The following is a 13577-nucleotide window of genomic DNA, read 5'->3' as shown; positions in this document are numbered from 1 at the left end:
TTTAATTAAGCAAGTAGACCATCAAAACAGTCAATAGATGTGATATACGCGATTTATTTGACTACATCATTTTAGTGCACAAACGAGAGGTGCACAAAGAGGGGGGAAGAAACCAGGGGGCGAAGTTCAAAAATTCTGATTAAGGGGCACTAGCTTAGGAATATCAACAAAAAAGTAAGAAATTTTTGAGGTCCGTGTGGGCAATTTTTGAGGTCCGTGTGGGCAATGGCCCACAGGAAGTCCACACCTGTATCCGCCCCTGAAAAGAAACATTAAAATTAATCAATGGCTTATAAGTAAATCATGATTTTATTTCTTAAGAATTCAATCTCAAAAATGTTTTTTTTTAAGGAAAATAAATAATGTTGGACCAATTTATACCATTATATGAGTAAATTAATTGCATTTTAAACTGGGAAACACAAGGACACAAGAAAATGGAACACACACAAACACAACTATATGTTTGATTGATTTCAAGTTTTGGGGTGCCCTTGTTCAACCCAGACATGTACTTCACTTGATTTATTATCATAGATAGATTCAACTTTCTTATTGCAAACGATTTTCTAAGTTCCATCGCTTGAAAATAAAATCATGATTATTTGCTCAACGATTCTGATGTATCGTGATTTGTTGGCCCTTTATGTTCTTGATTATCCTCTTTGTATACTCAAATAATATGTTTCAAAAGTTTCAAATAGATGTGACACACTTAGATATATCATTTAACTAACTCAATTGTGATTATTTGAACTCTTAAATATATCATTTAACTAACTCAATTGTGATTGCTTGGAACTTGGAAGGAACAAGAAGGGTGATAATAGGCCTGGTAGAAAATTAAAATCATCTTAATAAATGACGTTGTTTAAATGTTTACGAATGCTTTGTCTTGAAGAAATATCCCTATCTTTTTATAGTATGCTCCGCTTATCTAAAATATCTCATTATTTGAACCTGGGGAGGTTTACTGTTCTATTTGCCAAAACGGGCCTCAAGGGCATACTGCAATCAAAAGTTATCTAGGAATAAGTTCTCCAAGGACTCGTAGGAAAAGAAATTGATTGCAATAATAATAGGTTGTGCGTACATGTGGAAGGGGTGTTATACCCTTAGTGCCAATAGAGTGCGAGCAAGGCACTAGCTAGTGCGCAGCATGAGCTTCATTTTATGCACCAAAGTAAATTTTAAAATATTTTATTTATCTTATATAAAAATTTTGAAGAATTATATTTTTGACCATGTTAAAATTTTGAAACTACGATTCGGTTCCTCCATGAAAATTTTTTTGCTCTGCCCATGCAACCCATCCCAAGTGGTAGTTCTGTTTCATGGAAAACCATCTCTCTTAATGATCCGTGTCTAGAACAAATATTTAGTCATCTAGCAACATTCAGCAACAAGCTGATTTCAATTTCATATATATACACACACACACATATATATATATATATATATAATCATGTTTCCACACACTCATGCTCTTTGAAATTGCTTTGCATTTGTGCCCGTACCTGCACCTAAGTTTGTACTCATACCCATACTTATGTGACATACTCGATTGAGAGTAGAAGACTAAGATTTGAAAGTATGAGAGGTAGTAATGAAGCCATTTTTCCCCCCCAAAAAGCACTTGAGTCATCACCGAGATTTAGTGTAGGTACAGCGCCTCACATATCGTTGGAACAGGTCCAACTTCAATCCCAATGAAGTTGTGACATTTTGTGAACTTGCTTTCTCTAAAAGATAGTTTGGCAGACGTGACATTTTGTGAATGTCTTATGAATCTGCCTTAAAAATTGAGATAGGTTAATCACATATTACCATGAACCAGCATGAATTCATACGATACCTCTACAAACAACCCCTAAACAAATTAAAATTTCAATTCACATAATACTATTTTTGAGCAAAATTTATCATATAAATAATTGATCAGATACCAAGCTTTCAGCACTGAAATATTGTTGGTGATTTATTTGAAGCCATGTTCATATAGCTAAAGCCCCTCATGAGTTTGAAATTGGGATGACCGGCGTAGACCATTAACACTTGATTCAGCTTGACTCATCACAAAAGTAGTGGACTTTTTGGTATTTTAGAAGCAAATAAAATGATTAACGCATGGTTTGAAGGGCATATTTTGTGCTATTGAACAGTTTGCATGTAATTTATGTGTTTTTTTTATGTAAATTTATTCAGTCAAAATCAACATTGGATTCAAATATACGAAGACGTGTTTTAAAAAATGAATTATTAAAAATGCATCAAACATCGCCAGCTAAATAAATACCCATTTCTAGAAAAACCTACAAATATAAGGTTGACATATGAGTTTTTCTTATTGCAACGAACACTTATGCAGATAGATCGAGCAAAAACAACTTGAATTCTAAATTTTCTATCAAAGTCACATTTACAAATTACAATAGTTTTACAGCAAATATGTTATATGTTTTTAATTGCACTCTTTCATCAATTGATCACTGTCATGTTTTAGTGTTTTACTCATCTGTATTATAAATCGTGATGAGGGCAACAGTTTAGTTGAGCCAAAATGTTGAAGACAAACGATCGTAGGAGTTTTTCATCGAAAATGGTTTCTCCTAAATAAATGAGGGACGAAGCGAGTGTTGAATCGGATTTATACTCCATTCATGCTCAATCCGAGCTTTTCTTTCTTATTCCGGGTGACGACTCCTAGTCGAACTTGATGGGAATAATCGATTTGTCCCACCGAATAAGCGGACACTGCGGCTGCTTCGTCTTCTTCCCAACGTTATGGCAATCAAATGCCCCTCCGTTCTTCTCCCGAATCGATGCTCGCCGACTTACCTATGCAGCAGAAGCATCCCCAGTGGCTTGTCTTTAAATCTGCACAAGTCACTTTCTCTGTCTCATCAACGGCTTGGCTTTGGAGGCAAGCGATCTTCACCACTGTCTACAGCCAAGCGAGTGTCTGGTGGTGGTAGCAGGTGGGTGATGGAAGGGAGCAAGTGGAAGAGAACGGCCTTGTTGGTCGTCGACATGCAGGCAACCTCTCTCTCTCTCTCTCTCTCTCTCTCTCTCAAGAGGCAGCAAAAAATTTTCAAGTTCTTTTCTTTCGCTTTCCAAGTCTGATGGGTTACAAGAGTCAATTTTCGTATCCCATATTCATAGAATGGGAAATCGGTTGACTTTTGAGAAGTAAACTTCTTTTTCGTCTCTTGCAGAATGATTTCATACTGCCAGGAGGACCAATGCAAGTGGTTGGTGGGGCCGCTGTGGTGCCTTCTGTGAGGAAGGCTGTGGAGATTGGTAGAAAGAGAGGAGCACTAATTATTTGGGTATGAACAAGATGGTTCTTCAACCTCTTCTCCTTTTGTTCCTTCCCTTTTTGTTTGTAAAATGGAATGATATGTCTGTGATTTTTTTTTTTTTTTGCATTAGTGCAATTCCTTTTTGGGGAGAGGCGCTTTAATGCCGCTTCTTGCTTCGTTTGGTTCCTGTTTTATTTCAATGGGAGATGTATCTTTTATTTTTATTCTGAAAATCGCAAACGAGAAGTATCTGCCTGACCTCCGATATTGCCTCATGGCGAGTCTTCACTGCTTCTAATTGTCGGCGAAGATCGTCTCTAAATGATTAAACTGATTCCGTGTCTTTCCTTGCAAAATTATTCTGATTATTTGAAATCCGGAAACACTAACCAGCCATGTATTGGGGAGTCCTTATACGAACCATGTTTTTTGACACCAAACACTAATTTGAAGTCGGGATTTCTGCACTAATGCCATTTGATGGTCCTGCTTGTTTGGAGGTGTCTTGCATTTCTGAAGTTCCTTGTTTTTGTAGGCATGTTTGTTTTGTTTGTTGAAATTGTATAGCTATAAATTATGTATGCAAATCCCTTGTATTTTTATATTAGTGCCTTCTGAAAGGCTAAGATCTTGGGGGGGTGAAGTTTCTGTTGGTTATCCATTCGCATTTGACCATTGTAGCCTAACTCCATCCTAAGATTCATTTCGAAGACATGTTTAGGTCAGCTTATATCCGACGAAACACATCAAACTGAGAGTTCAAAAATTATGGTCAGTCTGATCCGGTAATCAGTAATCTGTGATAACTGATAAGAGAAATAAATGGAAATGATTATGGTTTGGCAGCTAAAACTGTAAAGTTTCCCAAGCATCAGAAGGTTGAAGTATTTGAGAAACTAGAATTAGAAAATCCTTGCATGCTGTCTTTCTTTCTCGAGAGGATATCATTATTGGTAGAAATCTGCAACCAAACTTACTAGGACCGAGGAGTTCACAATTGGTTGGACGGACAAGTTTGTAAACCTTAAAGTTAATTTATGTTAGGACTTCTCTATTGGATTCTAATGCTATTTAGCCTTATAAACACAACTTTTTTTGTTAAACCTGTCCAATACATTTTAATGAAAAAGAGGTGTTCCTTAGTACCATGTAGTTCTCTACTTATGCAGCCCCATGAGAATTTGCTGCAAATTTTGAGTGGCAAAAACCTCAACTCGAGTTTTGATCTTCCATTCGAAATGATTCTTGGTCTGCAGCTAGTCGGACATGGTGCTCTGGGCTCTATTCTGCTTGTGCTTCACTATATAGAATGACGAGAACAGAGTTTACATGGTCCCTTTCAAAATGGCGACTATTATTCTAGTGACTTCTACCTTATGGGTATGACCAACTATTCTGTCGTACAGATCAGTACACCTCAGCTCATGCTTTTGTATGTTATATTTATGCATGTTGCACTTTTGTTTTGTAGGTTGTTCGTGAACATGATCCCTTCGGAAGAGATGTTGAAGTATTCCGGAGGCACTTATATGGTGATGGGAAAGAAAAACCTGTCAGCAAGGGATCTAAGGGTGCTGAACTAGTGGAGGGCCTTACAATTGAAGAGGGTGACTATAAATTGGTGAAAACACGCTTCAGTGCATTCTTTGCAACACATCTAGATGGACTTCTTAAAAATGCTGGTATCACAGATCTTGTCGTTGTTGGTAAGTGAATCTCAGTTTATGAGCTATACACACACAGGAAAAGTTTGTCTCTTTAATAGTCGTCAGTGATTCCAAAATTAGAGTTCGGTTGGCAGGGCCACAGGGCTAAGCTAAGATTATTTGCAATGGAGATATTTAGTTGGTAGACCTCTTGAAGGAAGGGAAGTCTAATTTCAACGAACTGAAATATTTTAAGACATTCTATACCTTAGTAACTAAGAACAAGTCGAAGAGTACTTAGAATTTTATTATGGTTCTACCTTTTTGGATATGCAGATATCTCATGCATCAGGAGTGTAAACGCTACGTGTAACAACTCTTGCATTTCCTATAGTATGTTGTGATTCTACTTTTTCTTATAACAGCTGTTTTGATTTGTACAGGAGTTCAAACACCAAACTGTATTAGACAGACTGTCTTTGATGCCGTTGCACTTGATTACAAATCTGTTACAGTTATTGTGGATGCAACTGCTGCTGCTACTCCTGAAATACACAATGGTATGCATGTTAGTCAGTATTCTAGATGATATTTTGTAGTTCAGGTAGTTCCTGACTTGCAAAATTTTATATGCATAACACCATTGTTGTGGGGTGAATGGGATTAAATGTTTAGGTCAACTTAGAACGACAGAGTCTGGCAAGAGCGCTTTTAAAGGATTTCATATAAAAGGAACTGCATGACTGGTTTTTAAAACTTACAATATTAAGTTGCTGGTAGCTAATGCCAAATAAATTCTGTTTTCATCTTATTTCTTGATCTTCTGTTGGTATGGCTATGCTGAATAGCAGATTTTTTTTTATTGTGAATATTGTCTAATCATTGATCTTCTCTTTGAGCCAGCCAATATTTTTGACATGAAAAATATTGGGGTTGCAACACCAACGTTGCTGGATTGGTGCGGGGATGACGTTTGATCATCTATTGTTTTATCAATGATTCTTCCAGATGATCGACAAGGTTTATTTTTTGCCATCTGTTACCTTTACCATTATCGGTCTTGCTGAAGTTATCCAGTAATAATTCCAGCTAGAACGGTTGTGACTACTTGGTGTACAAATATTCAGAACAGTTTACTCTCAGTAAACATTTATCTCTATTCAATTTAGAAGTATCCCATGGTTGGGTTTGATCTAATAGAGTCTAGAGGAAGAGTACTTTCCTTATCTGAATAGCTTTTGTTTTTCACTTGGTACTATTTTTATTCTCTCTCTCTCTCTCTCTCTCTCCCTCTCTACATTATATGGACATTATCAAATTTTGTTTAACCTAACTACATTGGGAGAGGAAGAAAAAGAACCATTTGCAAATCCAGTGGCAGAGATAGAAATTTCTAGCCAAGGGACACTAATGATTAAATTGCAACTTTTCAACGGGCACGTGCCACACAAGCCCACTTCTATGCTAAACTCAAATTTTCCATGGTTTCCAATGGCATCTGCCAACAGGAAGTTGTGTGGACATGGTGTTTGGAGAAGATGGTTCTCGATGGGCTCTCAGCGAACACGCCAATAATGTAGAATTGTAGATAACAATGAGCAACAACCATGTGGAGAAATTATCAGGATACCAGTTGAAGTTTTGGTGCGGGTCACCCTTAGTATTATAAAAGATATCCTTCAAGAAACTGAGTTCCAATAGATCAGACCAGAGACTTCGTTCTTGTATACTTTTGGAAAGTGAAGGAACATGAACGAGTCAAGCAGGTAACAGTTGGATGAATCTAACTGCAGCTTGCACGGCATTTTGAGCAGCCAGAAATGCAAACATCGAAGCTTCATTTGTAACAGAAGAACCGCCACCAGCCAAGTCTGAAAGGGATCTCAAAGCAATGAACGGAATCCTCTGCTGCAGGCAGACCAGTCCAACTGCTGCACTCTCCATGTCTATTGGCGTTATGTCGAATTTGGAGTAGAGGAAGGCCCTATAGGCGGCGTTGTCAACAAACATGTTGGCACTAGTGCCCCTGCCCACTGTTGTCGTGACCGGCTGCCTCGGTAAGCAGGAAGTTGAGTTCAGACATCTTTCCAGTTTGACATCCTACAATCAAACATAAACAACCCATTCTAGATTTAGATACAGGTTCACTTGGCACTGTCTAGTGGCAACAATGATGGTAGGAAACTCGATGCAGGAGCATATCATGAAAAAAAAAAAAAATCAATCGCAAAGTGGGTTTATTTGTTAGTTTATTTCATTTGAGTCTAATTATAAATTCTTAAGTTTTATTTATTGCTGTTTGGTCTGGTTCCAAATCCACAAGTCCGTCTTGACTCTATTTAAGAGCATTTAGTCTTCATTTGCAATCAGTTTTTGGAGTTAATGAAAAACCCTAATGGTTATTTTGCATTCTGTTTCCATTTTCCGTTCCCTTTTGCATCTCTTTCATTTAACCCTAGATTAGTTTGGTGTTTGATCGTGGATTAGAGGAGGGAGTCCTCTTTTCCACTGCATCAAAACAGCTGCATATGGTGACAAGCCATTGTCACTCAGGATGTGTTTGTGTATGGTGGGGACATGCAGAGTCGCGGACAGACATGAACTTGAGGGTGTAAATATATATATTCCATAAAAACACTGTTGTTGCTGATATTTTTATGGCGTGTTTGAACGAATGCACTTAAGGACAAAATAAATGTACGCAGTCTTCTTCATTCTATTGCCAAATACCAGTGAAAACAGTGTCACCTCTATGAAAACAACTGGAAAGACGATGTCTGGCAGTCTGAGATAGCCTCTCTCAGACGGATTTTAATGGAGACTCAGAAACGCCCTTAATATGACAACTAAATCTTCACCAATGGTCACAATAGTAAGTTTCAGAAACTGTTCAGATGCACTCAAACAGTTTCATGGTTAACAAAAAATGCATATCTTGGGAACCATTTTTCCTTTTTCTAAAGAAAATTAATCATTCATTTTCTAGATGCGCCTCTGAACATGAAATTTATGTACAGAAGGGATTCAAGTTACTTGCCTTCAGTTTCTTCGAGACATCAAAGTAGTGTCTGTTAACAGGGATCCAGAAAGCGTGCTGCCTGACTTCAGGGGTTCCATCAATGGGGAACACCTCCTCTGGTTGGTACCACACACTGTTGAGCAGATTGTTGGGTGGCCCTTCGTTCTCAGTGTTGTTGCTAAAATCTGCAAAGTGCAGGTGTCCGAATGCCCTTGTATAGTCACCATTTGATTCAAGGGGCAGTTGGTCATCAGGTCCATCCCCGAACCTCTGTTCCCTCCCATTGTCATCAGTAAACACCATTAGAACAAACATGCACACTTATAACACACACACACACACACACACACACATATACACATGCAGCCATTCATATGTATAAAATAGTTCTTTCGGCGGCGTTTCATGGGTGTGAAAAACTTGCAGTAACTCAAATTACTAACAAAGATCATCTTTATGTTAATATTTCATAATAAGACGGCAAGAATTGGGAGAGAATAGGAGGACCAAGATGCAACCACCATAAGACGTGTGGCCGACGAACCAGGACGCTCATCACAGACTAGCTTGAGTAAAAAGTGCTGGGGCAGGAGAGCCAAGAGGGTGTCTAATAACAGCATTCTCTAGTGCACCGCGTTCTCAGTCTGTGTTTGCATGCACGGACCGGGAAAGTGTGCATGCCTATATGGGTGGAATGCTGGAATTGATGAATTGATCAATTTGAAACTCGTGGAACACTGTTCTGTGTGTTTCATTCCCGCAGTCTCTTAAACTTTGAGGGAAGAATGTTCAAACTCCTCTCTCGCACACACACACACACACACATTTTTCTCTTTATCTTTGTTTTTAACTATCAATCTTGGAAAGACCGGTATAAAGGTCCACTTTGAAAAGTTTAGTTTTGTATTTAAGATTATGAAAAATCTTCAATGATTTATAAAGGAGTTGCATAATTGTTCACTATAATTGTTCACTGATTGAATTCGTCTTTTTTGGAGTTGAAACTGAAACTGTTAGTGTGACAGGTTGAGATTTGTTGAGATTTGTGGAAGGGCCCAAACCTATTGGGAAAATAGCCAAGACGTTACAATTTAAATTTAAGTTGATTTCTCATGGATCTATCACTTAAGGGTCTGGTACTTACCAATATCTCATGGTATATGAATCCTGACCATTGATCCTTACAAGATGAACTATTGAGACAAAAACAATAACAAAAAGTTGTCAATCAACGCTAGATTATTAAAATACCATCCCTTTTCTCTTTTTTTCTTCCCCTCAAACCATTCATCTAGAAAAGAACTAACAACCAACATATTCTTTATTGCTCTAGCACATGAAGGTCCAATAACTACAAAAACAAAAAGGTATTTTGAAATTGCTATCAGTTTTTGTGGGACCGTTTTTGACGGTAGTGATGGACATCCCCCAACAGTGGCGATTTTAAAAAGACGGGCTTTCCAGTTTTATCAATTAAATTAATCAGAGCTCATATGCAAATACGATCTTCCATGGTTCGGGCTGAGAATTATTCAAATGGAAAACTCTTGGGCAGAAAGGTGTATTTTCAAGGACAACCAGGTTGGGGACGGGATATAAAGAAGCCGCTAAGCCTTCTAAAATTGGATGTTAAATCCAGTAAAACTGTAACAAGTAAAACTGCAAAAGAATGACCTTACCAGATAACGTCGAGTATAACTGTCCTTGCATCATGAAGAGAAAAAACAAAAAACCAAGTGTGATTGTTCCTGATATGAAGCTTGGGGTAGGATTTTGATGGTCAAGAGTTTCACACCATGAAAGGAAAAGTGAAATAAATCAAAACAAAAATAAAAAACTATAATTCTGCCATTATTAGGGAAGGCGTTGTGAGCAGCAGCAACAACTATCATTTTGGAACTGCTAAGGTGAAATGGGAACATTATCAGCAGCTATAATTTTGATGAGGAAGGAAAGAAAATCAACGTTGTCATGTTCCTTACCACAATATCAGTAATTATTATGTAAGAATTCACTCACTCATAAATAATCCAGTGGGCTTCAAGCATACCCAAATATTCGATTGTCCCCCACCAAGCATTCGGGTTTGTAATATCAGATCCGAATGATTGTAAGATTAGGGACGTCAACTCATTGCATTTGAATCAGATATACTCTTAATATCCATTTTTTTTAATATTCACATGTTCATATATGAATTCCGATTCAAATACCAACAAAGAAAAGTCACATCTGAATTTGACATTAAATTTCACAATCTCAATCTGATCAGAATTCAGTTTTTACATTCACATTCAAATTGGAATCCAAATTTTGAATGGCATCTGGCAGATTTTAAAAAATGTAAGAGTATTGGATATAAGATATTTGTAATTTATAACTAAATCCAATCCGAATCCAGTCAGATATTTATCTATATATGAATCCGATCAGATGTCATTTCTTAAATTCGAATCTCATCTGATTTCTTAATCAGATACTAAATTATTTATGTATCTGATTTGTTCATAACAGCTCGGCCTAATGTCAGATCTAAATTGGATATATTGTCATCCCTATGTAAGAGCTAAAATACTTAATCCAAAAAAGAAAATGAAACAACTTTTACCTAACAGTTGTTAAACGGGTGGTCATGGCTTCCTAATTCCAGCTGATTGGTATCACATGTCGCTGAATTACTATAAAAAGTTAAGTTCACTACTTGTGATTGTGAGCTGAAATCCTCTCGCGATCAGCTTTCCTATAAGAATATCTAGATGGATTGATGGCCATAGGATTTCAATAACCCTAATAATAGATAGATATATATATATATATATATATATATATATATATATCTAGATGGATTGATGGCCATAGGATTTCAATAACCCTAATAATATATATATATATATATATATATATATATATATATATATATATATATATATATATATATATATATATATATATATATATATATATAGTGATACAACAAAAACATACTTAAGTTTAGGTATAAAATGTGTGGTTAAATAAAGTAAATCAAAATTGGAGTGTGTTTTTGTTAGTCAAGCAAAATCTGAGCATGTTTTTCGTAAAATTTTATACAAGAATATCAAAAACAAAGTAATACCTGCCAGTTCCAGAGACCAGTGTGAGCCCAAAACTGAGGAATGGTCACATCTCCAATTTGAAGGCTGGGATTGGCATTGCCTGCTACCCCAAAATGCACAACTCCTTCAACTCTAAATAAACTTAATAGCAACTGTGTTGTTATGCCTGCATTAAGCTATCGAAACAATAAAAAGAGAAACCAGGAAATCATATGGCGCCATGGTAGCGTATTGCAGATCACACACTGAAAGGTGCAGAAACACATTACCATGCTTAATCCTGTCATAACTACAATGACTTTCTTCTTTCCAATCTTGCCAAATCTGAACCTTCTCCCTGCAAAATCAAAACACCAAATGTTTGACAGAGTTCTGTCTGTTGGAATCGTGTTCATTATACCCAAAATTTAGGCAACTCAGTAATTTTCTCACAAGCAAAAAGTGCACCATTTTGACTACAACTTTGCTGTTTTGTTTTGAGATGGGTAATAAAGAGAAGGGGAAGAGATGATCCGAAACAGTTTGCTGCCTTCAACAGACTAATTTTATACTTGAAAGATCAAGAACATGATTGAGAATCAAAATTGGAAGAAAAGGTAAAGGCTCATTCTCAGTTAACCTGCAACTTTGCAACTTCAATGCAGACAAAGAGGAAGCTACCATGAGAGCAGAATGTGGATTTACCTGAGAAATCAAAATGTGGAGTAGTTGCATCCTTCTTGAAACTAGGAGATTGCAGAAGAGGGTCCATCTCGAAAGGGTTGGGCACCACCAAGCCAATGTAAGGACCATCGCTATTGATCTTACTGATCAGTTTCAGTGTTTTCCTGGAAGCCATCCCTTCTGGGACATCGGTATTTCTCCATAAGGCCAGTAAAACCATGAAGATGGCTTTCAGAAGCTCCATTGCAGTCACTCCTCCTCTTCAGCAAGGGGCCTTCAAAGCTAGAGATACTGATAAAAGTCCAGAAGAATGATTGGCTAAATATAGAGAAGTCAAGTCAATGCTAGAAAGTTGAGATTTGATTACTTATTATGAAAAACAGAGTTGAACATCACCAACGGATGAATCTGTGGGCATTTAAATCTGTTCATAATTCTTCTGCCCCTTAGAAAGTAAAAGAAGGTTGTCAGAGATTCGAGAAGCCAACCGAAAACCCTACAATTCACTGGTGCGCTGACTTCACGAGTTGGAAGATATTCAAAAGCCACGCTTTCAGCATGATTCGTGCTAGAAGTGAAGAAGGCAGACGAGAAATAAAAAGTTTTCTAACTTTTTGTGAAACCGAAAGGTTTGCAAGTTGCAAAGATAGTGCATTATATTTTAAGAAGTTGGATGCACTTCAGAAGACGGAACAGGATTTGCTGATGGGCTTCCATCATGGGTAGGTGTATAATGCATTGATGAACCGCTGCTGTTGCTGTAGAGGTGGATACATATTTTAATGGTTTGGCATCACTCTGCTACAATCTAGAATTGCAGTCCATCGTTTCCCTTGTCTGCTCCCCACGAAGAGATTCACCCAACCACCATCAAAACGATGTACCGCACTGCTGGATTTGTCATACCTCCTGCTGCCTTAACTGTTTTCACACTTTATATATATATATATTAGAATGAGTGAATGATAACCTTGGATGGTTGAAAGAAAAACATAAAAAAATAAATAAAAATAAGTATTAGATAACGAAAATAACCATTACATTTTTTCTTTGTTTTTTTTATTAGATGACTAAATGACTCTAGTCAAAGTCCCTATTCAATTTTCTTCTCTCTCTCTCTCTCTCTATATATATATATATATATATATATATATATATATATATATATAAAAGAGAGTAAAACCATGTCATCCATGTTATGTCTGAAAGCTCCAGAATCAGTATGGAAACTTGAGTAGCAAATGATCAGTCAGATATTGTTTGAGGGTCTTGATATTTTCTGTTGTACTAGACTTGATCCCAACGTGACTTCTAATGTATTTTGCTGCTCAGATCCAAATCTGACAGTATTCAGAGCAAATGTGTCAGATCTGGTTTGAATGTCTTGTCATTTTCTTTTGTACTAAACTAAATTTGCTTCAAACCGACTTCTAATGTATTAAACAACCCATGTAATCCTAATAGAAATCAAGTTTAACAGGATAAGAAAGTTTTGTAAACAGATAGAAACCAATCTATTGTTTTAAATGCTCACAAAATCTCCTCGATAGAAAATATGACTTCGTTGTTGAATCTGCGTGACATCATATCCATGATTGGTTTTGTAAGCGAAAAAGGGAAAAAGATGAGTTTTCTGGATCACGTCTTTTGCCTCCAGACTCGAGCATATGGGTGCACTCATATCATAAACGTTACAAGACATCACCGATTAATTTTTTGAAAAGCACAAAGATTAAAAAGACTTGGAGTGTGCTTTTAACGATATAGAATAGGCGTGATCTTAGAATTTTCTCTATTTCTTTTCTACTACCTTCTGTAAGTTCGCCCTTACACAATTTTCTTATTAATTTCT

At 36.8% G+C, this 13577-nt stretch overlaps 2 protein-coding genes across 3 annotated transcripts; one reads left to right on the top strand and one right to left on the bottom strand.

Moving 5' to 3' along the window:
• The first annotated feature begins 2649 nt into the window (after window positions 1–2649).
• On the top strand, window positions 2650–6592 carry LOC116249363 (probable inactive nicotinamidase At3g16190). 2 transcript variants are annotated; one of them, XM_031622606.2, is made up of 5 exons: window positions 2650–3036; window positions 3216–3329; window positions 4774–5008; window positions 5392–5508; window positions 6457–6592. In XM_031622606.2, exons 1-5 carry the CDS (start codon window positions 2785–2787, stop codon window positions 6534–6536), a joined length of 798 nt encoding a protein of 265 aa, XP_031478466.1. In that variant the 5' UTR covers window positions 2650–2784; the 3' UTR covers window positions 6537–6592. The 2 variants fall into 2 exon arrangements, with proteins under 2 accessions (XP_031478466.1, XP_031478467.1); XM_031622607.2 differs by lacking the exon at window positions 6457–6592 and adding an exon at window positions 5852–6174 and having other exon boundaries at window positions 2665–3036.
• A 99-nt stretch (window positions 6593–6691) lies between these two features.
• Window positions 6692–12189, bottom strand: LOC116249349 (bark storage protein A-like). Its single transcript, XM_031622605.2, has 6 exons — window positions 12122–12189; window positions 11747–12016; window positions 11332–11399; window positions 11083–11238; window positions 7986–8237; window positions 6692–7048 (listed from the first exon to the last, which is right to left on the bottom strand). Exons 2-6 carry the CDS (start codon window positions 11967–11969, stop codon window positions 6707–6709), a joined length of 1041 nt encoding a protein of 346 aa, XP_031478465.1. The 5' UTR covers window positions 11970–12016; window positions 12122–12189; the 3' UTR covers window positions 6692–6706.
• Between the last annotated feature and the right edge of the window lie 1388 nt (window positions 12190–13577).

Source organism: Nymphaea colorata, chromosome 1 (genome assembly GCF_008831285.2).
Source record: "Nymphaea colorata isolate Beijing-Zhang1983 chromosome 1, ASM883128v2, whole genome shotgun sequence".
NCBI lineage: Eukaryota > Viridiplantae > Streptophyta > Magnoliopsida > Nymphaeales > Nymphaeaceae > Nymphaea > Nymphaea colorata.
The sequence above is the reverse complement of the archived record's forward strand: the minus strand, read 5'-3'. Positions and strand labels throughout refer to the sequence as shown.

Excerpts from the sequence above, each read along its gene's own strand:
- LOC116249363 (XM_031622606.2), top strand. The coding sequence starts at position 2,785 with ATGGCAATCAAATGCCCCTCCGTTCTTCTCCCGAATCGATGCTCGCCG. Across the intron at positions 3,330-4,773 it reads GAGGAGCACTAATTATTTGG|GTTGTTCGTGAACATGATCC; the intron begins GTATGAACAAGA and ends TTTGTTTTGTAG. Across the intron at positions 5,509-6,456 it reads TACTCCTGAAATACACAATG|GAAGTTGTGTGGACATGGTG; the intron begins GTATGCATGTTA and ends ATCTGCCAACAG.
- LOC116249349 (XM_031622605.2), bottom strand. The coding sequence starts at position 11,969 with ATGGAGCTTCTGAAAGCCATCTTCATGGTTTTACTGGCCTTATGGAGA. Across the intron at positions 11,400-11,746 it reads TCCACATTTTGATTTCTCAG|GGAGAAGGTTCAGATTTGGC; the intron begins GTAAATCCACAT and ends TTGATTTTGCAG. Across the intron at positions 11,239-11,331 it reads TTATGACAGGATTAAGCATG|CTTAATGCAGGCATAACAAC; the intron begins GTAATGTGTTTC and ends TTGTTTCGATAG.